This window comes from Rhineura floridana, chromosome 4 (genome assembly GCF_030035675.1).
Source record: "Rhineura floridana isolate rRhiFlo1 chromosome 4, rRhiFlo1.hap2, whole genome shotgun sequence".
In the NCBI taxonomy this organism is placed as follows: Eukaryota; Metazoa; Chordata; class Lepidosauria; order Squamata; family Rhineuridae; genus Rhineura; species Rhineura floridana.
Window position 1 is genome coordinate 62,393,075 of NC_084483.1, and position 24,091 is coordinate 62,417,165.

The window sequence follows — 24,091 nt, forward strand, 5'->3', positions numbered from 1 at the left end:
TTTGCCAACTCCTTTGTCCACTATATGGACCACATGAAAGGTTTGCCAAGCATTGCCATCTCTGGGATCTGCGAGGTATTCGAGGATCTGATTTTGAGTAGTTCTAATAGTAGAGGATGGTGGTGAGCAGCCTGTCATCATTCCCTTCTGTTGTACAATGTGGTTGAGGCTTTCTGGGACATTTTGTGCAGAGGCACAGACAGGGTCACTAGTGGTGTAGTTGCTAGGCTGTCATACTAGGATGAAAGAGACCCATGTTCTCAAAATCTCACTCAGCCATGAAGCCCCCTGGGTGATCTTCAGCGAATCGCCGCATTTCAGGATGAATCTATAATGTTTGTAAAGCTTTATGTATTCTAACTGGTTTTGTTTTTTATCCCCATCCCAAAGCATTGCGAGATTGACAACTCTGTCCTTTTAACTTAGTTGGTGACATTTTTTTTTGGTATGTCTGTTACTCTAGGCATGGTGTCTGTTTTGGATTTGATGCAAGGTGGCTTCCCATCACGAGCCTCGTTCCATGAACTATATAACATGTACAAAAAGTATATGCCTGCAAAATTGACCCGTTTGGATCCTAGACTCTTCTGCAAGGTATTAATATCCAGAATGCTAAACACACTGTTCTTGTAGGCGTTTTTGTGTCAAAATGAATTGATATTCAATGATTTCTTTGTCCTTACAAAGGATTTATTTATCAAAGTCTTTTTCTTTTCTCACAGGCACTCTTCAAAGCCCTTGGATTAAATGAAAATGATTATAAATTTGGATTAACCAAAGTGTTTTTTAGACCTGGCAAGGTAAGTGTTATTGTTATCCAAGAAGAGTTGATGAACATGAATGGAAATGTTTAATATTTTCTTCCCATCATTTCTGCAAAGTAATTGGGATCTAAGATAGAACTGCTTTACGTGAAAGCTGGGTTGTAAAAAACTCACAATTTAATCTCATCCCTTTTGATAATGGAAATACACGTATTGGCATGGCCCTTTCCATTTTCTGTTTACTTATCTATTTAAAATATATTAATCAGACTTCTCCCTGTGATTTGGGTGTCTTACTGCAGATTAAAAACTCAAATTTCCACCACATAAAAAGTCATAAAATGAGAGCAATGGTTTAAAACCCTTTACTAATCCAAAAGGTTTAGTAAACAAATAGGACTTATACCTTTCTTCTTAAAGCCCTACTTTATTGCTCCAGCTGTATACCCATCCCACTTGGGGCAGGGCACTCTGTCAGACCATCAGAATAGACAGGCAGATGTGTAGTGTATGTGGCTTATACAAGGAAATATACATATCCCAGGCTGACGTTAAATATCAAAGCCATCACTTTGAATAGAGCTCAGAAGCTCATTGACAGCCATGACCTTCATTGTCATGGTTACAACATTCTGTTTATGGTACAATACTTTATCCCATGCCCCCCCCCCATTCTGAGAAAGTTGTCTTCTAAATAATTTCCCCTTTGTGAAGCTGGTTTCATTTTCAGTTTGCAGAGTTTGATCAGATCATGAAGTCTGACCCAGATCATCTTGCTGAGTTGATTAAACAAGTCAACCACTGGCTTATCTGCAGTCGTTGGAAGAAGGTTCAGTGGTGTTCTCTGTCAGTTATTAAATGTATGTATTCAAGTGTCTGGTGGTGGTGGTGGTGATTTGTGAGCAAATATGGAAAGCCTCCTAAAGCTGCAGACACTTAAGCACACTTACGTGGAATACTAGAACTCTGGAGCACATGTTGAAATTGATCAGCAGTAGGTTCAAAGCAACCATTACACATAATGCATTATCTATAGCATTCACTACCACAGGATGCCATGATGGACACTAGCTTGGCTGGCTTTAAAAGGGGAGGGGGAGTCTTATCCACTACTGTTACTCAAGATGGTTATATGCAGGCTCCAGGTTTCAGAGATAGTGTGTTTCTTAGTACTGGTTGTTGGAAAGCAACAACAGGAGAGGGCTGTTGCCTTCATGTCTTGCTTATGGACTCCCCAAAGGCATCTGGTTGGACATTGTGGGGAACTAGACACTGGACTAGGTAGACATTTGATCCTGCAGGGGAGCTTTTTAAGTTCTTATACCATAACTTGTGGAATTCGCTACCACAAGATGGAGTGATGGCCTGTTAGTTTAGATCAGGGATGGGGAATCTTTGGGCCCTCCGGATATTGTTGATATTCAACTCGCATCATCTGTGATTATTGGCCATGCTGGCTGGGGCTGTTGATACCTGGAGTCCTGCAATATCTCAAGGGCCACAGGCTCCCTATTCCTGATCTAAATTAACAGGCCATCACTGCATCTTGTGGTAATGAATTCCACAAGTTTCCATAAAAACTTAGGAAGGTGCTGTAGAAGAGGTCTCTTGATAATTGCTATTAGTCTTAATAGACAGATTATCTAAGCCAAAGAAGCACATTGTGCTCCAAATACCAGAAGCTAGTGGATAAATGATAGAGATGGCCGAGGATGGGGGTGCGCTGCTTGAGAGTTTACCAGAAACATCTGGTTGGCCGCTGATGCAAACCTAATGCTAGATTAGCTGGACTTTTAGTCTGATCCAGCAGGCTTCTTAAATTCTAATTAAGTTCCACACAAATTAGTGGGGCTCATGATTGGGTAAATGTGTTCAGGATTGAAGCTCGAGCCCAATATGAGAATTGTTGGCAGCCACCATGTCTTGACCACAAATGGAGAAAGGGGAATGACAACATCAATTAGTTCAGGGATGGGGAGCCAGTGGTCCTCCTGATGATGATGGATTGCAACTCACATCAGCCTCAGCCAGCATGGGCAGTGGTCAGGGATGATGGGAGTTGTGGTCCAGCAACATCTGGGATGGCTACAGCTTCCCCACCCCAAGGTTCTTAAGAATAAAATAAACAAACCTTGTGGCAGGCTTTTGGCATCTACTTGTCTTACCTTTCTCACTCCCATTTTATAGCATCTTATGTACTGTCTGTCCATTTGTGATGGTGTTTCCATTTCCTCCTTGTATTTTACAGTGAAAAACAAAATAAAATACAGAGCTGGTGCCTGCATTAAAATACAAAAGACTGTTCGCATGTGGCTGTGCAAGAGAAAGCATAAACCACGGTAAGAAGCAGCCCTGTATAAATGCTTGCATGCCAGTCCTAAATATCTTCACCATTATACCGCTTAATGTGGCTTTGCTGCTAGTAGAGTCTGTGCATCTGATCCAAGGCCCTGACAGACTGGGAAAGGGGCTGGGAGAGGGATTCTAGGGATGTTCCTTCTGGAAGGATGTTCTGCTTATCTTAGGGCCTGACTACATGTTACATTAATGGCATAATTAGTAATCATGTTGCGGGATTTTAAAAATTAAAGTAAAACTAAAAATCTACTTGTCCAAGCTTCTCCAGGTACGATCTCAGTTTTTTAAAAAGATTACCTCACCCCTTGTGTATAGCAATTAGCCTTTTTTGGGGGGGGATGACTTCAGTTGGTTCAGTGGGATATTTGCCACCTCTGCATGGATGTGCAGAGCTGGCGAGGCAGGTGAGCAAAGTGGATGGGTCTACCTTCCCTCTGCTCCATATAGAAGACCAGTTTGATCCCAAGATAATTGCCCAATGTAGGTTCAAGGTAAGCATAAAAGGAGATGGCGTAAAGGGAGAAATTTGAGTGCCTACTTCTATGCAAGACTACTGAAATGCAAGGCACTATGATATACATTTCAACTGTCTTGAAGGCTGGTCCATTTAACACCTATCCCCATCCCAAATTCTGCCAGCAGACTGCTATTACCATCACTTTTTAAGGGCCTAACTACACATTAGAGAAGTAAGGCCATCAGCTGTGGCTTTGTTTTAAAAAAATTAAATACCAAGCCTAGATAATGTATTGTCATTGGTGCCAGAGCAAGCAATGGATTTTACACACATAAGCCAACTTCAGAGCTTGTCCTTGTGTAGATGACTGGGGCAGGAGGACAGCGACATTCTTGCTATGGGCCAGATTAATGGCCCGAATAAATAATCTGGGCAGACCCATTGCATCCACAGCCATGTGTACCTCCCATTAAACTTGCAATGATCTGGAGTAATAAGGCCAAATACTACTAAACAGACAGAGTGTGCTTTTTTCTGATACTGCCTTCTCTCATTTTGGGAAGGGGTTAGCAAGGGAGCTTCTCAAGCTACTTATTTATATTATGTATTTAAAACATTTATGTACTAAACATTTACAAAAAAAATAATCTCTGTCCACAAATAAGTTTAAACCATGAAGTATAAAATTAGAACATGGACATAAATCCTACAAAGTTTTAAACAACTTCAGATTAAAAACCAGCAATGGGGAACCACAATAGTGCAAAGAACTTTTAAAATGCATCTCTTTAATCACAGGCCCTGTGTCCTATGGAACTTAAAATGCAGTACAAAGTTCATAAGGTTAACATGGTTGCTCTGTTTGTTTCCTGATTGATAATTGCTCTTTTGGATCCCATGGCTTTGTTGAAGGGAAATCTGAGGGCTTAGCATGGGAGGGCAGGGCAGTAACACCCAGTGATGTCTGCTTGCTTGTGTAATGGAAATCTGCTTGTGCAGCAGATTTCTCTTCTACAGACTCTCCCCTAAGGAACCCAAAGGCCTGCTCCAGAGAGTTCCCCAACCCTCCAGAACAGTTTTTGAGGGTGCATTGGGAAGGGGGAAGGAAGGAAGGAAGATCTCTTTTATGAGTAGATTCCCACTTGCACCGTTTTGGGTCTTGCCCCATATTAACCTAGCTGCTTTTCAAATGACGGAATCTGTCAAATATAAAGAAATGTTCCTTTCACAGCATTGATGGTCTGGTAAAGGTTCGCACACTAAAGAAGAGGCTTGATAAATTCAATGAAGTAGTGAGTGCTCTGAAAGAAGGGAAAGCAGAAACGAACAAGCAGATCAAGGATCTTGAAACATCTATTGATGCTTTGATGGTCAAAATCAAGGTAAGATGACATTTAACTTTGGGTTTTTTTTAAAGGAGCATATTGTATTCTGTAGATCTTTTACTTTTAGGGATAAGCTCTTAGCAGCATTTGATTGCTTCAGAATATAATTCCTATGAAGTCCAAGTTAAAAATATGCAGAGCTGTTTGTTTAATGCTAAATCTAACATTCTGATCCCCAGCAATCCATGTGTAGCATAAAGAAAAGCTGGATTCTACAATCTCAAAAAAGAAAAGGGAGAAAAATCATGCAAATTTGCATATTTCTTCTTTTGATTTTTGCTTGCTTGCATAACCTTTTTCTGGTTTTGCTAGTCATTAGAGGAGTAAGGAGACAGGATTTCCCTAGCACATGCTGTTGAGTATTTTATCCAATTATTTCTCATTGCCTGTGAAATTTTAGTGGTCATTGCCCTCACACTCTGAAACACATCTTTGTAGCCATGAGGGCTAGTGATTTGGTTTTTAAATGAAAAGTGGTATTTTCAAGAAGAGCAGCTTGCATGTCAGGGCAATAATGGTCAGCCTTTATTTTGAAGTCTGTCTGATAATCCGATTGAATGTCTGTTACTTGTAATATAGAACTGAAAATGGTGAGTCCTGCCTCCCTAAGTACTATAAAAGAGGCAGAGACTATCTCCTGTTATCTGAGAAATTAAGCAAAGTAATTGCTTCCCACTCTACCCTTATGTATTTATTACATTTATATACTGCCCCATAGCCGAAACACTCTGGGCAGTTTACAGCAATTGCCAATCCTAGTTTTCTAAAATTTAAGGAAACATAGAGCATACACACAAAACAAGCAAAAGTAACTGACCTCATATTTACACAATTAACCTTGTAAACCAAGAAGAATTCATTAACTTGCAACCTCTTAAAACAAAGTTGCAGGTTTGGAAATAGAAGATTGACAGCATGCTTCTGTGCATGCTTGCTTAAACTTAAGCCCCACTATGTTCAATGGGCCTTACTTCCCATTTAGGATTACAGCCTAAGGCTGATGTCAAACATTACTTAGAGTAGATCCATTGAAATGAACGGATTTCAGTAATTTAATCCATTGATTTCAATGGGTCTTTCCCAACATTGAGGAATTCTGACCTGCAGGGCTAATTTGGCCCATGAGGCCATTCCCCACACCTGCCCCACCTGTGATACTATATTTTATTTAATTCCAATATTTGTAAACCGCTTTTCACCATAGATGGTCTGTGGTGGCCCCCGAACTGTGGAACAGCCTACCTGAGGAGATACGCCTGGCGCCTATGGTACTTTGTTTTAGGCGCCAGGTTAAGACCTGGCTATACTCCCAGGCATTTTAATGTTCAATGTTTTATATTTAATGTTTTTCGTTTAATTTGCTGCTGTTTGTTATTGATTTTATTGTAATACTGTATTTTAATCTTGTTTTGTTCACCGCCCAGAGAGCTACTCGCTATGGGCGGTTTATAAATGAAATAAAATAAATAAATAAATAAATAAATAAAGTGGATTACGCAACAATCAATAAAACCATTAATCAATCAGATAATATAGTGTTTAGAACAAATACTACAGGTAAAAACATAAGTTCCATAATAGGTATTTATGCGACATTAGGTGTGGGGCAGGAACAGATATGGCTACGAAGGAACAACTGGGAGCTTAAAGTGAGTTCCTGATTGTTCCTTTGCAAGTGGGGCTCCCTGACAATGCCGATCAGCTGTTTGGCACTGATAGCCCCATTGGAATCAGCTGCACTAGCGAGGTCCTCACAGTACCGTTATGTTAGGGGAAATTGCTTCTGAAATTTTAGGCAAATTTCAGACAAAAATGTGTATATCAGGGAAAATGCACAAAACTTCATACACATTTTTAAGCAGACATTTTTTTTAAAAAAAATAGTTAACTGATGTGGCAGTGAGGCAAGTAAAACTTGTGAATGGAAAAACCAGGAATCAAAATGGACAGGTTCATCAGTCTCTAGTGCAGCCTTTCCCAACCAGTGTGCCTCCAGATGTTGTTGGACCACAACTCCCATCAGCCTCAGCCATTGGCAATGCAGGCTGAGGCTGATTGGAGTTGTGGTCCAACAACGTCTGGAGGCACACTGGTTGGGAAAGGCTGCTCTAGTGTATCTGAACATGAATCCCCCTCCTCTGTTGTTCTTCTGTTCCCCAACCATCCACCCCCCCAGGTCATCTTTTTTCCCACCCTGTGTTGAATTTTAAATGGTAAGCTCTTCAGTGCTTGCACCTCTCTTGTTTGGTAAAGAATCATGGTGTGCAAATTATTCTTATTTTGCAGGCCACTGAAATGCCTAGACAGCAGATACAGAAGGAGTATGATGCTCTAGTGAGAAGCTCAGAACAGCTTCTGAGTGCACTACAGAAAAAGAAGCAACAGGAAGAAGAGGCAGAAAGGCTGCGACGTATCCAGGAGGAAATGGAGAAAGAAAGAAAGAGGCGTGAGGAGGAGGAGCAACGTCGGAAGAAGGAAGAGGATGAAAGGCGACTGTGAGTGTTCGATGAAATTGTCTGTTCTCGAGCCAGCAGAATTATAGGCACAAGCAACCTTTCATAGTGAGTGTTCCATCTTAGAAAGTGATCCTGCAGAGATCCAGGGTTTAAATGAGGACTGGGGAACCATTTTTCAGCTGCATTCCTTCACGGGCAACTGTCCAAGGACTGCATGCTAGTGGTTCATGAAACCAGAGGCAAGAGTGGTTGGAGCAACAGAAGTGACCCTTATTTTTGTACAGTACACTATACTATTTTTATTATTAATAATTATTTATTTTATTTATATCCCGCTTTTCCTTCCAGTAGGAGCTCAGGTGGCAAACAAAACACTAAAAACAGTCTAAAATATAATAAAAACAGACTTTAAGATATAATAAAATATGTTAATTAAAAGATATCAATATATCTTTTTAAAAAAGCTTTCAAAACATCTTAAAAAGTAATTCCAACACAGATGCAGACTGGGATAAGGTCTTTACTTAAAAGGTTTGTTGAAAGAGGAAAGTGTTCAGTAGATGCCAAAAAAAATAACAGAGATGGTGCCTGTCTAATATTTAAGGGGGGAGAATTCTACAGGGTAGGTGCCACTGCACTAAAGGTCCACTTCCTATATTGTGCGGAACGAACTTCCTGATAAGATGGTATCCGCAGGAGGCCCTCACCTCCAGAGCGTAGTGATCAACTGGGTATATAAAGGGTAAGACGATCTTTCATTTATCCTATTCCCAAGCTGTATAGGGCTTTGTACACCAAAACTAGAACGTTGAACTTAGCCTGGTAGCTAATGTGCAGCCAGTGCAGTTCTTTTCAGCAGTGGGATGACATATTGGCGATACCCTGCCCCAGTGAGCAGTTGCACCACCACATTTTGCACCAGCTGCAGCTTCTCGACCAACCTCAAGGGCAGCCCCATATAGAGTGCATTACAGTAATCCAGCCTGGAGCTAACCAGTGCATGGACAACAGTGGTCAGGCTATCCCAGTTCAGAAACTGCTGCAGCTGTCTTACCAGCCAAAGCTGGTAAAAGGCACTCCTAGTCACTGAGGTCACATGGACCTCTAGTGACAAAGATGGATCCAGGAGCACCCCCAGACTACGGACCTGCTCTTTCAGAGGGAGTACGACCCCATCCAAAACAGGCAACTAACTAATTATCTGAACTTGGGAACCACCAACCCACAACACCTCTGTCTTGCTAGGTTTCAGAGTCAGTTTATTGGCCCTTATCCAGCCCACCACCGAGTCCAGGCACCGGTTCAGGGCTTGCACAGCCTCTCCTGATTCTGATATTACAGAGAAATAGAGCTGGTATAATCAGTGTACTGCTGACACTTCGCCCCAAATTTCCTGATGACCTCTTCCAAGAGCTTCATAGATGGTACCCTGCAACACCCCACAGCATAACTGTGAGGGGGCTGAAAGACAGTCGCCCCATGCTATTTTCTGAAAACAACCCTGGAGGTAGGATTGGAACCACTGTAAGACAGTGTTTCTAATATTCATCTCACTAAGTTGGCTCAGAAGGATACCATGGTCAATATTCCAAACATGCAAAAGCCAGATATTTATGCACATGCCCCCTTCCACATTTCTCTATCCTCCAAGCAAGCAAGAGGCATTATTCATAGTCAATAACACATTCCAACCAGACAAAAGCAGTCAAGGAGAGTGCGGTGTGGCCTGGGGGATTCCAAGGGCCAGATAGATCCATCCTTGTTTTGACAATAGGTAGGAAACATAAGTCCAACTATATGTTGAAAAGCTCCAATGGAATTTTTATCCTTGGGGGCAGTGTCTTTTGAGCCCTTTCCCCAAATACTCTTCTTGATCTAAAGAAAAAAGGGTAATAAAGTGAGCTAAAGGGATATAACAGTTCCTAATTGTTCTTGTTTTCCTTTGAGTGTCAATTTTGTTTTTCTAGAAAGTATGAGATTGAAGCAAAGAGAAAACAGGAAGAGGAGGAGAGGAAAAAAAGGGAAGAGGAAGAAAAGCGAATTCAGGTGGGGCTTTGTCCTAGCTGTAGTAGACTGACTCTGTCTCCCAGTCATGCTCCCCCAAAGCTTCCATGATGGAGTGGATGGAATCTGTTCAAATATAATTCTAAAGCAAATCCTCTGAATCACAAGCTGTTAAAGCTGGCATGGGGATGGGGTGGGGTGATCACAACAACCAGTGGGTATAGCCAAAAGGGCAGGAGAGGCACAGGAAGTGTCCTCACAAAGTGACAGGGGTAAAGATTCCAGATTCTTTGAAGAGATTGCGACATGGGGTGATTGAACATTAATTTTAGAACATATAGCTATAATGCATGCCAGAGAACTAGATTTAAGACAGTTGTGAACTTCAGCCCTTAAGTTTTCTTTTGTGCTTTAAATCCGCTGCTGACATTAAGGTAATTTGGAGTGCTGAAGGAAAGGGAGGGAGAGAGATTGCACTGCCTAAAAGAGAACTGTACTTGCTGGGAGAAATCTGTCAGGTTTGAGAGTTGAGGTTTAATGAGAGGGCTATTGCTATTCACAGATATGACAGAATAATGAAACTATGATTTAGATGTCAGTTTTGTTAAAAGATTCTTTACAAAGTAACACTCATTTACTGAAGCTTTCAGTTGCCCTTTAATGGAATCATAATGATAAAATATATTACTTGATAGATGGGTTTCACACTTTTGTTATGTAGCCCACTTTTCTTTTTGGAATGTGACTTTTTATTAATCTCTTAAACTAGGTTTAATTAAGAGAAGTGAAAGATCACTGTTGATATTGTATGCAATATTTCAAGATTCTCTGTGCTTGTTTTGTTTATATGACTTCTGACCATGATGTGTTTAAAGAATACATAGCATATGTGAAGCTTTGTAAATCTGTCAGTTGTGGAGATTTTATAGAATTGTGTCTATTTAAAAGAAGTTACCTGCAGGTACCTGCCTATTTTCTGGTGCTTTGAAGCCTGATGCAGGGAGGTGTACCTGAGATAAATGCTTATGTGAGGCAGCCTTCCCCTACCTGGTGCCATCCAGATTCCCCTCAGCCCCAGCCAGCATCCCCAATGGCCAGGGATGATGGGGATGTAGTCCAGCAACAACTGGAGGGCTCCAAGTTGGGCAAAGCTGCTGCTTATTATTATTGTTGTTGTTGTTGTTGTTATTTTATTAACAACAGCAAGAACAATAATAATAATAATAGTTTTATACATCGTAAGCTGCCTTAACAAATGCTGTTATTGGGTAGCATTTACTACAAATAAATAAGTGATCATAAGCAGATCTCAAAAATACATCCTGTACACATTTCAATGCATTTGAATTGTGGTGTTGGAGGAGAGCTTTGTGCATACCATGGACCACAAATAATTGGGTGTTAGAACAAATTAAACCAGAACTATCACTAGAAGCTAAAATGATGAAACTGAGGTTATCATACTTTGGACACATTATGAGAATACATGATTCACTAGAAAAGACCATAATGCTGGGAAAAACAGAAGGGAGTAGAAAAAGAGGAAGGCCAAACAAGAGATGGATTGATTCCATAAAGGAAGCCACATACCTGAACTTACAAAATCTGAACAGGGTGGTTCACGACAGATGCTGTTGGAGGTCGCCGATTCATAGGGTCGCCATAAGTCGTAATCGTATAAGTCGTATAACAACACCACATTTCAGAGCTGCATACAGTGTCAGAAAACTAAGGGCATAATCAACTTTAACTGCTTCCATTCAAGCCTCTTTCTATTGTGCCATTTTCCTTCCTGGACATGAAGCTTGTGTAATACAGGTTGGTCAGTTGATTGTGCCACTACTGTATGTCTTGGCCTTGCGATCTGTAAAGGGATGCCTTGTTGTGCTCAGTCTTTAACCTTTCAGTAGATTTCCTTTCAATTTGTGATAGCAGCAGAGCAGATGTTCCTTTCAGTACTTCTTTTTCTTAGGCCACGTTCAATCGGCTTTCTTTCTGGTGTCTGGATAATCTAAAGCAGGGATTGGCATAGGGAAAGTCTCAATAGTGGAAAGGAAGATTACTTGGTAATACCATGATCACCAGTGCCAGTTCATGACAATTATTCAGTCCACCATTCTTGGAAGGCATTGCTGGATTACGGAACTTCAAGCGGAAAGTTCAGACTCCATTTGTGGAGGTGTATGTTGGCACATGACTTGCGCATGTGTATGTGTGGGCATATGACTGCTACTTGGGTCTTGAGCTGTAGGAAACTATACAAAATAGTTATCCCAGTTTTGGTCTGTAACACATAGGTCATATATTTCAGTGGGGATTCTACTCATTTAAGTTTTTTGAGGTAGAAAGCAATAGTGTTATTGCTATATTTCATCAATAAGTGGCCAATAAAAAAAACTATTCAAAGGACTGAAATTTTGATATAACAAAAACCGCTCGCTATAACACCCCAGTTTGAAATACTGCAATACAAAAGAATATAGCAAGCTGGTGCATTAGAAGTGCTTTGAGAAATACATTTTGCAATTGCATTTGTCATGTTTTTGTTCTCTAACTTGTGAGATCTGGTGGGCATTCCTAACAATAGTTAACTGGGTAGCATTACTTTAGTCTTGTTTTTAAAAAGATAACCAGTACGATTCTATACAAGCATATGCTTATCCAGACATATAATTTAGTTACATATACTGTTTTTAAATTCGGCTGCTTTTATCTGTACATTGTTGATAATTATTTTACTGTTTTATTTAAACCACTTAATTTTTTATTATTATTAAGAGATTTATAAAATTGCTTTCAAAGATTGTATTTTCTAACTCATTGTTCCTGTCTAAAGACTTCTGTCATACCAACCTGGTTTCTCATTTAATGTGAAGGGCTTTCCATCCTGAAATGATACTTCTTTTCTCATCTTATTGGTGGTTTACCTTGATCTGCATCATTTTTAAACTCTCTGAGTGTGGTTACAGCAACCCTTTTGAACACAGATGTTTTAGACTGTATTTTGTAAACTATTCAGTGTACTTCGTATAAGTGATCATTTGCCTACAGAAACACTGAAGGACAGATGGACTTGAAATTCTCCCTGTAACGCAATATACATCACTCTGCAGGCTGAAGTTGAGGCACAGTTGGCAAGAGAACGTGAAGAAGCGAACCAGCAACAAGCAGTTCTGGAGCAAGAGCGCAGAGACCATGAGCTGGCAATGAGAATTGCCCAAAGTGAGTCTGAACTCATCACTGATGAATCTCAGCTGGACCTTGGATTGCGCAGGTATTGTACTTCATTAGTTTTGCTCTTTTGGAATTAAAAATGTCTTTTTTTAAAAAAAGAAAAAGCTAGTATTTTATATATTTATTTAAACTATTTGTATGCCACCTTTAAGAGGATAAACTCTCTCAAAGTGGCTTCCATATAAACCCTGTACAATATAACATCATAAATATTAATAAACCAAGTAATGATCCACGCTGAAGCCCCTTTCGCTCACTAGGCATACTGTTGTAATATTTTCCACCTGTGCAATTGTGTTGTCATAGTACATGCCACTGTTTATTATGGGATAAGTAGTGATATTGTGGGTGGTTTATAGCTGCATAGTTTTTTTTTCTTAATAATCTCAAAAGTTAGCGCCACACATGATTGTTGTGAGCTACAATTACATAGTAAGTGGGTGGTATTTAAAGCCCTTTCCCTTTTTTCCCCTCATGTGCACCTATGTATACCTGTGCAGACAGTGTGGCAGATAATTTGGGGAGGGGGAAATAAATGTTTCAGTTGAATTTTCCCTTTGTGTCCCACAATAGCCTCTTCATCAAAGGTCTGCTTTAGAAAAGCAGACCCATGAATCACAAAAAGAAGGATGACTACCGCTAGCAATGAATGGTGGAAGATAATCACAAGCATGCCCGCCCAAATCCCCACACCCCCATGAAAGGCAAATGGCAAAAGGGGGCTGATGTTAAGGAAAGCTGGGCAGGTCCACTAGTGCATGTTGAGCATTAGAGCTTAAAAATACATTCTGACCACCACTGAGATGAAAGGTGAATGGACAAAGGGTCTTTACATTGAAAAGAGTTGTGCAGGCCTGTTGATGCACATTGAGAATTAATTTAAAAATAGGACTTTTTTTTCCAGAAGACATGCCTTCCCACATGTCGAAGGATAAAGAGGAGGTGGGGAAGGAAGCTGAAGGAAAAGAGTCCAAACAAATTTTAAAGCCATTCCCACTGATAAGAAATAATAATCTGTGGCTGGATCAGATGGAAAGCAGCCGCACATGGACAACGCAATAGCAACATATTATTAATGATGATCATGATGATGAGAAAAACACCACAATAAAGGAGCAGGACTAATGTTATAAGTATAGATTGGGGCATGTGTCATATGAATCATGAGCAAACAAGATGCAGCATACCAGGAAGAGAAATACACAGATGCACACACACTCGCAGTGGAGATTGGATCGAGGAGTAATAAAACAAATATCCAGTCCAAAACTAAAACAAGTCTAAACCAACCGCAGCAAAAAAGCAACATTTCCCAGCCTGCATCTGATCACCTCTTATCCACTCTGTACCAGGCAGTTGCTATGCCAAGCTCCTGGGTTTCCTGTCTTCTATAAGCATAGAATGTCCACTTCCATCACTCTGGAAACAGAAAGTTGCACATGACATTTTAGTGAGAACAGTGCTCGAATTATGGGATGGAAAGACTGAGGGACCCTTTATGAAATCCACAAGTTCCAGCTGCTGAATTCCACCTATTTTAGCTAATTATGCTCCCTTCACCGGCTGTCTTTCTAAAAACAGTAGTTAGGGGTGTCGGAAAAGGCCTGTCTCCCTGAGTGAGGGCAGGTATATGGAAAGAATTGAGGCATATATGCATGTAGGACATACGTGATACTTATACACTTTCTTACTTACAACACTGGGATAATCTTTCGCTTGACCTGTGCACTTCTGCTCGTTCCCCACTGTTCTTAGCTCACCCATCTTGCTTAAGTTAAGCAGGTCTGGATCTAGTCTGAGTCTGGATAGGAAACTGCCTAGGAACCCTTTGTATGCTGCCTTTATTCCATGATGGAAGAAAGATGGGATTTAAATGAAGAAATAAATGCTTGGCATGTACAAACATTTTTCTACATGAAATCCATCTCCCACCCTCTTCCCAAAAGCTTCATGCCAGATACGAAGCTGTTTGGTAAAATAGTTAATTGTAAACACAACAAGGATCAAAATGAGCTTGAGTGAGGAATAGATAGGAAAGATTTTTTTAGGATAAAGAACATTTTTCAGAATGAAGAACATTGCTGATTTCAGGCTTCCAGGAAAACTCTGCTTTCTCCTGCTTTTATTAAAATGAGTAATGAAAATAATATCTGTGGTGCATTCCCTTTATGGCGGAAGCATCTTTTTAACCTTACAGTAGATCAGTTATGTTGTTGCATTTTATGACAAAGTACTTGGTTCATTAGGTCTTGGATTTGAAAATGACTAGCAGCTGCTCTGCCATTTGGCTCATTTTAATGCTCTTTTTGCATAGGCAAATTAAAAGAGCGACAGTTTTAGTTCTGTGTGTCTTTCCTAACAGTAGATGATAAAATTACTCTACTGGCTCCAAAGGAATGCAGGTTACAGTATGGAGCATATTCATTTGTACATTTCAGTTTGTTTCATGGTGTTTGTGCTGTTTTGACCCAAAATAATTTGGTTTACCAATAGTTAGCCCCTACGTTTAGATATTAAAAATGCAAAGTTATTCCTTTCTGTGGAAACTCTTATAGGACCCTTCTCAATGAATCTTTTCTAATTCCGTCCAACAACCTTCAATAAAAGCTTGAAGGCCAAACCACGGCTTAGCACAAATGAGCAAACATGCAGATTCTCAGAGCAAAGATCGTGGTTGCAGTGCTCCTATTCAATCCTGCTGTCGAACTACCAGGGCTCAGCCCTGGTTTGGCTTAGTGTTATATCCAAACTTGGGCTTACAATTTATCTCACTACAGAAGAGCAATGAGCTATTACCAAGGTTTGTTCTTGGTCATGGTTTGTCTCCTCTAGACAAACTTTGCTTACAACTTGTATCTAGAGCAAGACAATTCGAAGGTAACCCTGAGCCAAACCATGGCTTAGCCTTGGGTAGTGCAGCGGCATCAGGACAAGGGAGTGGAGCAGCTGCGATCTGAGAATTCACATGTTTGCTCACTCATGTTAAGTCGTTGATTTAGTTTATCTTTTCATACCATAGTTGTAATGTAAACCAATTTAATTGCAGTAGATCTGTTTGACTGTACTGAAACTTGTAAGTTGCGTGTGCACACATGCACAAACATATGCGCACACATACACACACATATGTAAATAAAATTCTGTTAGAGTTACTGTGAACAGAGCCCCATTTCCTTAATTGAGTTAATTGCAGCAGCAGCAATACTTAGGTACTGTGGCTGTCTGTTGTGTAACCATTTGGAACCTCTGATAGGCTGTCCCTTCAGATGGTTTCCCACCTTCAGGCTTAATATGGTGCTGTGGCTAGAGTGTTGGGCTAGGAGCAGGGAAGCCCAGGTTCAAATCCTACTGCTATGAGCTCACTGAGTAACCTTAGGGTGATAGGCTATCTCACCATGAGCTACCTCATAGGATTGTTGTAAAGCTAAAAATTGGGTGGGTAGAGAGTCACATCCTCGAGCAACTTGGAGGAAGGGCTAGATAGAAAATGTATTTAGTAAGAAAAAGGAATATTTTAAACCATTTTTCTGTCATTCTGGATAATAGCAGACATTCATTTATCCAAACTGGCTTTGTAATGTTGCAAATTGGTATAAAAGGAATATGACAGACTAACCTAAATATCTTCTATTTGCAGAGCCACTGGAACAAAATGTGAAATGACTGCGTATGGCAATCTTTTTTTCTTTGGGGCATTCTGTAGAAATCTGTGGGTTTTTAAAATTAGAATAACTTTCACATTATAAGCCACCTTGCTAGAGAATATTCTTTATTTCCATTTGCTGTGAAATAGTTATAATTTGAGCATGCAGTCACTACATCCTATCTGAGTGTCAGCCTTTCAGGCTGCTTACATGCATGTACAGTTGATTGTAATCTAAATGTCATATAAGTAAATGGATTTGATGTGGAAGGTGGCTGTTTGATTGAATCAAAGTCTATATTCTGATATCTACTAAGCAAAGAATAATTATTATTTTACTGAAGAAAAGATGGATTGATTTAATGCAGCATAAATGTTTGGACAGGACATTGTGTGCTGATCCAGTATTAGATTTTATGGAACCCACTGGTAATACTGCGCTAGTTCTTTTTTTAAGCATTGTACTGCCCCCCCTCATATATACTTAATTCTTTTATAGGGCGCAAATGGCCACAGAAATGTCAGACATTTTGTCTAGGTGGGTATAACAGGTTGCCAGAAATAAATCAATTTAATCACTATGAAATAATCATAATAAATCAAAATAAAATACAATTTAGTTTCATTTTAATTGCTTTGGGAAACTGAATAAAATACTTCTAATCAATATTCATTCATTGCACCAATTTAGTACCAATTTGTAACCATAAGATTTCTTTAAAAAACAATTTCACTATGAGATTGATGAATTGCATGAAGAATTCATTTTCAGTAAAGTTCTTCTGTAAAGTTATTATTTAGATAAATTGAACAAATGTCTTGCGTTTGAGATCATGTATTTCTATATTAAAAATTGTCTCAGTAACTGTCTCTTAGTATGTCGCTTTTGAAAAGAAAAATATTATATCTTGAAATCCTGACCAATCTGTTTTAAAGAACAGCTGGATCTGACCTTTACCTTATTGGCAAATAGTACTACCTAAAGCACTTACAGACAGATGGTCTATATTCAGCAGTGTTTTTAATAATGTAGCTGTTGGAATGTACTCCTACTTGCTAGGATGAGTTTCTTAAAGAGAGTAAAAAGGACTTTGTGTGTATCGAGCTGCTAATTAAAAGTTGCCTATTCTTACCTCCAGGCTAGCTGCAGCCTTAACAACATTTGTGCTGCCTAAAGTTAAGATGAAACATTTTGTTCTTTACCATTTTTAAAATGGTTAAAAAGGCTTTCACAAAGCTAAATGAGCAAATATCAGATTTTAAGCTGTTTGCATGTGACCATTTTAGGCTGCATTTGTATCGCCCTACGAATTGTTTTGCTAAACCATCAGATGCAATATTCATGTCTGGATTGTACATATTAGCCAGGATCCAAAGAATTGATCCTTTTGTCTAGGGGTGGAGAAGAAGGGGGACTTGAAGAAGAAGGGGCACACCAACTCCTTTTAAGGTGGTTACAAACAAGATAGATAAAACAGTTGTTCAAAAAAAGGAATTGAAGAAGCAAAATACCCCATTTGTGTAGCAGAAACCTTAGACTTGTGAGAAATAATTATTTGGATCTCAAGTCGTTGTATTCATATTTAATGCTCCAGCTGCCAAGATTATTATTAGGCATATTCCTTTCCTTTAATTCTTACTTTTATTGACAGTTACCTCATTTATCTTCAGTGTGTATGTGCATATTCCCGTCATTATCTTAGTGAGCTGAGTGCCTCTAATGACACAGAACGAGGCAGGGAACCTCCAGCCTGTGGGTCTAATTAGGCTTGCTAGGCCTCCCCATTTGGCCCACAAAACCATTTTGACCAAACCACACCCACCTCCCCAACACCACTAATATATTATGTCAGGGATGGGGCAGGTAAAGATTTCCATCTGGATCCATTTCCCCACTCCTGACTTAGGGCCTGCCACTTTTAAAGCTCAGACCAGTGTAAGCTGTGGCCTGCAGTATACACATGAAATTGTATGCCACCCCTTTTTTAATGTCAAGGAAATCCTTGGGCACATGGAACATTTTCCTGCATTGAAGAGAATGAGTAGCTGCTGGTCACATGAACCTCTGTGTTCCTATTGGATGTTCCAAAATTTAAACCTCTGGATTAGGGTGGTTGACATTTAGCCTTTTAACAAGTTTCTGTGTGAATGTATATTTTTGAATTGTTATTGAATCCTGGGGAGCAATTGATTAGGTAAGGCCTGTGCAAGATTTCTTCCTTGCTCATCTGATAGATGAGGTGGCAGTGTCATAACGAATGACTCAAATGAGTGTGTGCGTTTGGGAGATTACCCATTACTTTGAGCTATTTCACAAGTTACACAGCAGTAAACCCTGGTTTGTTCCCAAGTGCACAATCAGAAAGGAGCTACAAGCAATCACATCTTACTGATAATTATGATGGACACGTTTGTTATGTTCACATGCTACATTTTAGGTGTGTGCTTGAAACACCTTAGATGTTCAGCTAAAAACGTTACATGGCCCTTGGGTTGCATCTTCTTGAATGAAGACTAGCAACTTTTAATGCGGTCCTTTTTTTTAATGCTGCAGCTTACATCTGTGAAGTTGTAAAAGAAAAACAAAACAGTGGTCTTAGCAGAACCATCAAAGAAAAGCTAAGCTACTCAATTGGATTACCATTCTTAAAGATTTCTTGTTTAACCAGAGATCTTTTATTTGTTTGTTTATTTTATTTATTATTTGATTTATATCCTGCCCCTCCTCCCAGTAGGAGCCTATATTGGCCTAGTTCTGTTGATCTAAATTATTTGAGTGATACTTAGGCCTATGGGTGGTGCAGCTAAATAAGGAGAATCCTCAGGATTTGTCATGTTAATTGTTCAGGAAGCTTAGCCATTATACTGAGGAAATTAGATTTAAGAACTACCTTTATGTGTCTTAACAGGAAGTGTGCTAGCCATTTCAAACATAACCTTTACATTTCATTGTGTCCCTACAAGTCAAGATTATATTCTCTGGTGTGCTATGTATGTATAGTTATAAGAGCAATGAAAGTCTCTAAAATGTGTTTGAGTTTCAAGCCAGTTAAACACAGAGAACCGGGAATATATTTGTCATTTAAGACATATTTTTATGGCATGCAGTAATGTAATGGCTGCAATAAAAGGCTATTGATTTTCCAACTGTACAAGAGACTACTTGCCACATTTGAAATTGTGTTAAACAGTAAGGAACAGATCACATTATTAATATTTTAATATTAAAAATTGAGTTCTTGTTGGCAAGGATGGCTGGATCAATATGCCACTTGATCATAAACTTGTTGAATCTTGTCTAGCCCTAACAACATTTGAACCAAAAGTAGTTTTTAAAAAGCTGCCATTTAATATCACACTAGATACTGCTGGTAACCTAGAAACTTTTGTTTGTTTGTTTGTTTATTCAAAAACATTTCTAAGCAACCTAATGTTCAAAATCTCTAAACAGTGCACAAAAATATAAGCATAAAACACAGTAAAATAGTAGAGAGAAAAATAGGAAAAAACAATCAAAAAGCAGAGAGAAAAACAAATCTAGTAACTTCTGTATTTTGTAGGGCAGCCTGTCTGAAATCTGGGTTCCCAATGCTCAGGGATAAAGGGAGCTGTAGTTCAGCAATACCTAGAGACTCAGGCTGCTATAGGGGCTACTGCAGAGTGAATTTAGAGACAAATGTGGGAGTAGTGAACCAAGGCTGTCTGCCAGTTTTCCTTTTCCTTAACGATTGGTAAGTTTAAAGTATTGCTTAGTTCAGAGTCAGTCTGTCTTCTGCAGTACTTAATCAGTAGAAGTGTTTGTCGTGCTGCCCTTCTGCTTAGTGATGATTTTGCTTGCCAACTTTAATTTTGTGATTGTATGTCTTAGCTGCTCTTGTTGTCGTGTAGCACATTGCCCCGGAGCCACATAGAGTTCAAGGCAATGTAGCAATGAGACGGTTCCAGTGAACTGGCCCTTGCTGCTGCTGCTGCTGCCTCCCCCAGGCAAAAGCAGTTGTTGATGCAGTGTGGAAGGGAAAGACCATAGGAGTTGGTGGAAATAGCGTTAGCAGGAGCTGCTGCTGCTTTACCAATGTGGAAACGCATGGGGAATATATGCAGGGTTGAAAGGGGGAATGTCAAGACATAATAGATTGATTTTGGAAGGAGGAATTCATAGGAAGGCTTGAAGAAGTGGGGAGGGGGAGGGTGAAATACCAGGTCTGAGATGAGGAATAAGGAGGTATAACCTTCTATAAGATAGAGAGGAAATGTAGCAGCAGTGATGAAGATGGAGTTGTGTGTGTGCGCTCGCGCACGTGCACATGCACCCGTTCGTAAAAGATGCAGTTCTCTTCCATATTGCTGCTCAGACTTTAAAATTATTTAGCCATTCTTTGTAGATAGCCTTTTCAAATTGTTTATATATTCAGCGGTGAAAAGGTTGCTTTCTAAATTGATGCTTTCTTGTTGATGGTTACTAGCCCCCCTTCTCCTTGCTTAGAAATTTAAAAAAATTCTCATAGATGATGATAGACTTTATCTGTGATATGGATGTCTTTTTATATAGAGAGGCAGGGTGGAAAATTAAATAAATGACCTGATAGGGAATAGGCATACTCAGTCTGCATTTTGAACAATATGTCAAAATTTGACAAAGTTATGAAGCCATGAGAGGAATCTCACTCAAATTATGTGTAGATCATGTCAAATGTGACAGGTATGTATGTGTAAAATACTTGGCGTGCATCGCTTAAAAAAAACCCCTCTGAAGCAGCTGTATTAGGCCACTGCTTCACAGTTCTTAAAAGCAACACATGCCTGATTCTACATACTTAACCAGTGTGTGCATGCAGGCATGCCTGCCTGACTTCAGAAAGTAAAATGAGAATCGGTCATTAATCCTGCAAAAGGCAGCATGTTTGCTACACATCAACCAGTCTTCTGTTGAAGGAGCATTGCTGTGCCCTTCTCATTGTTGTGAATGTACTCCAAGAGGGGATAATGCCAGAAAGAGGCTGAGTGGGAGTGGAGCACGGCTTAAATAGCCACCCTGCCCCACCCCAGCGTGATGCGGCATGTGCGGCCACACTGGGGGGAAGGGGTTTGAAGCCACGCCAGGACTTACTTCCCTTGATGTGGCTGCAAAAGCCCGCCACTGACAGAGCCCTCTGGGCCTGTCAACAAGACAGGAAATCTTGTCAAAGAATTAAAAAAGACAACTTTGAAAGCTTTTCCAAACCTTTTAAATGAAGGAATATAAAAAAAGTTCCCTCTGATGATGCAATACTTTCCCCAAACTGTTGGGTGCATTACCAGTCTATGCAGCTGCTCTCTTGTTTCTTTGGTGGTTGTCTTATAGTGGTATGTATGTATTCCCCCTTTTTTACAGTTGTCTTGTCCTCCACTTTCCTGACTTCACCTTGTTCTTGTTGTGAATGTTATGGTAAACTTTTCAATGAAAACATTTTAGGGGACCTTCAGTTCAAGCCACAAAAGCTGCAGCTGGCGTTAAGAAACATGACCTTAGCAAGTGGAAGTATGCAGAGCTTCGCGATACCATCAATACCTCTTGTGGTGAGTAGCTGTACCATTTTGCGTGAGAAGTCTGTTGTGCAGTAGGAGTACTTTTGATCCATTTTATCGGATAGAATTCTGAAGCAACTTCTATTAAGCCCTTGATACAAATCTAGTAAAACTGGTAGTTTGTTTCTTTTTTAAACACTCCCTAGTTAACGCTAGCTTGAGGCATTTTCTCTGTTGTGTTATTTCCAGCAGATGTATATGTCAAGAAAAAAGGAAGTTTATACTCTATTCTACTTATCAAAGCCAACAGGGTTTTTAATTGCATGTCTCAAAGACTAACACTGTTATATTCACATTTAATCTACAGATTGTCACTGCCAGTCATGTTTTTTGCTTTGTCATTTATAAATATACACAGCTTATATTTACATTGGTGTCCAATTGAGCAGCGCATAGACCAAATTCTTAAAAGCCTTTCACTCTTCCAGATGCCACTAACAATTCCATGTTGAAGTAGGGAAACTATATTGTGACCAAAGGCATTTTTTTCTGTAAAAAAGGAGACAATAAATGAAAGCGATTCAAGTTTTATAGGTCAGGGTCCAAACAGCCGCAAGCAGAAGGACTGAAAGCTTCAAATGTGCACATTTACAAATGTGTAAAAGTTTGTGCAATGTGATGACAGTTTCTGTAGCAGTTCTCATATATCTATATGCAGTGATTTTTGTGTGTGTCAGTATTCACCAGTACAGAATACTGTCATCTCTTTTTTTGTTGCCTATGGCAACCATTTTTTGCTGGCACCCACAACACCTTTATTAAGGTATGAGCACTAGCACCTCAGTTTTTACCAAAAAAAACAAAAAACAACCACTTCTATGTGTTAAATGTTGCACAACCAGAATATCTTTGGATTTTTGTGTCACTTTTCTTGATGATTGAGTGTGGATTGATGAGTGGAAAGTTCTTTTCGCATGCTAAGGTCTGATCTAGATATCACTAAATGAGATTTTTTTAAAATATGATCTTAAAAATTATTTTGAAGCATTAGAGTTATTCCTTAATTTTGAAGCAGTTATGTGTTTAAAACATCTTTAAAAACTATAAAGGAAAAAAGCAGGCCTCTATCTCTCTTCCCCCCACCCCCACAAATTAATAGTCTACACAGTAAGAAGCAATGTTCAAGCTGCTCTGAAATAATTTTGCCTATGTGGCTATGTCAGTAGTTTATAAACGTATTTGTCTATTGATTTTTCTCACTTATTTCACCCCTGCTGTGTTTGTTTGAGGAAGATATTGAACTGCTGGCAGCTTGCAGAGAAGAGTTTCACAGGCGGCTGAAAGTTTATCATGCTTGGAAATCCAAGAATAAGAAGCGCAATACAGAAACAGAACAGCGTGCTCCCAAATCAGTGACTGACTATGGTGAGTAAAAATGCTCCCCCCCCCCCAGAAAAACAACCCAGGAAAACTAAAAAGAACTAAGGACAGTGAACATCTGAATGTGTTTTAAAAGTATCGTCTCAACGAGGTTCCTGGAAAAGCTAACAGTTATCATTCCAAGATCTTTAGAATAAATTGCTCCATAGAATATTTTAAAAGGTGCTACACGTTTTACTAATTCTCCCATGTAATCCAGAGCAATAGGTGCCATAAAGGGAAAGCAGGTATATTGCAGAAATGTGCTTACAGAACTAATAGGTATGCATGTACGGAGAAACTGTTCATGCTGGGAGGCAGAGCCAGAGCACTAGCCAGTCTGTCTTCTGGAGTCTAAATACAGAAGATGGGTAAAGCAAAACCCTCAACTATATTTTTGTTTAAAGGGGCATTTACTGGTTTATCAGTTGGTGTAAGATGGTAAGATCCACTTACCTATAATAGTTAATGTCACAGCCCTGCTGATTTGCCATTATCTTTGCCTAAATACAGATTTCAGCTTGCCTTGCCAGAAGGGGCTAGTTCATACCTCCCACTAGCCTGACACTCAATGCATAGAGAAATACCAAAGACTTCATAAAACACACTTAGTTTTATTACAACTAATAAACCATATTGAGCCTGGTTTTCCCTATTCAGCATTAACATAAATGTCATAGGAGACTCTGGTTTGAAGTATAATTTTGCTCAGGAGCAATTTATTCCAAAGCAATTCAGATCTTAGGAAGATTTGTTACCCTCTTTCCCCCACCTCACCCCCGGTGACAATTATGAAATATCTTTCAAGTAATTTGGCAGGCTTTAAAAACATAAGAGTTTAATAAATACAAGAACAAGTAATACAT

General features: G+C 39.5%; 1 protein-coding gene across 9 annotated transcripts in view; it reads left to right on the forward strand.

Moving 5' to 3' along the window:
* Positions 1-24,091, forward strand: part of MYO6 (myosin VI) — a 155,349-nt gene that overhangs the window by 122,634 nt on the left and 8,624 nt on the right. For 5 of the 9 annotated variants that reach the window (XM_061623158.1, XM_061623156.1, XM_061623160.1 and 2 more), the window contains 12 exons: positions 464-594; positions 723-800; positions 1,495-1,624; positions 3,013-3,103; positions 4,811-4,961; positions 7,251-7,459; positions 9,388-9,466; positions 12,538-12,698; positions 16,296-16,325; positions 16,801-16,839; positions 21,754-21,857; positions 23,100-23,231. In XM_061623158.1, coding sequence (XP_061479142.1) covers positions 464-594; positions 723-800; positions 1,495-1,624; positions 3,013-3,103; positions 4,811-4,961; positions 7,251-7,459; positions 9,388-9,466; positions 12,538-12,698; positions 16,296-16,325; positions 16,801-16,839; positions 21,754-21,857; positions 23,100-23,231 — 1,335 coding nt within the window. The other 4 variants (XM_061623163.1, XM_061623164.1, XM_061623162.1 and 1 more) reach the window with 3 other exon arrangements.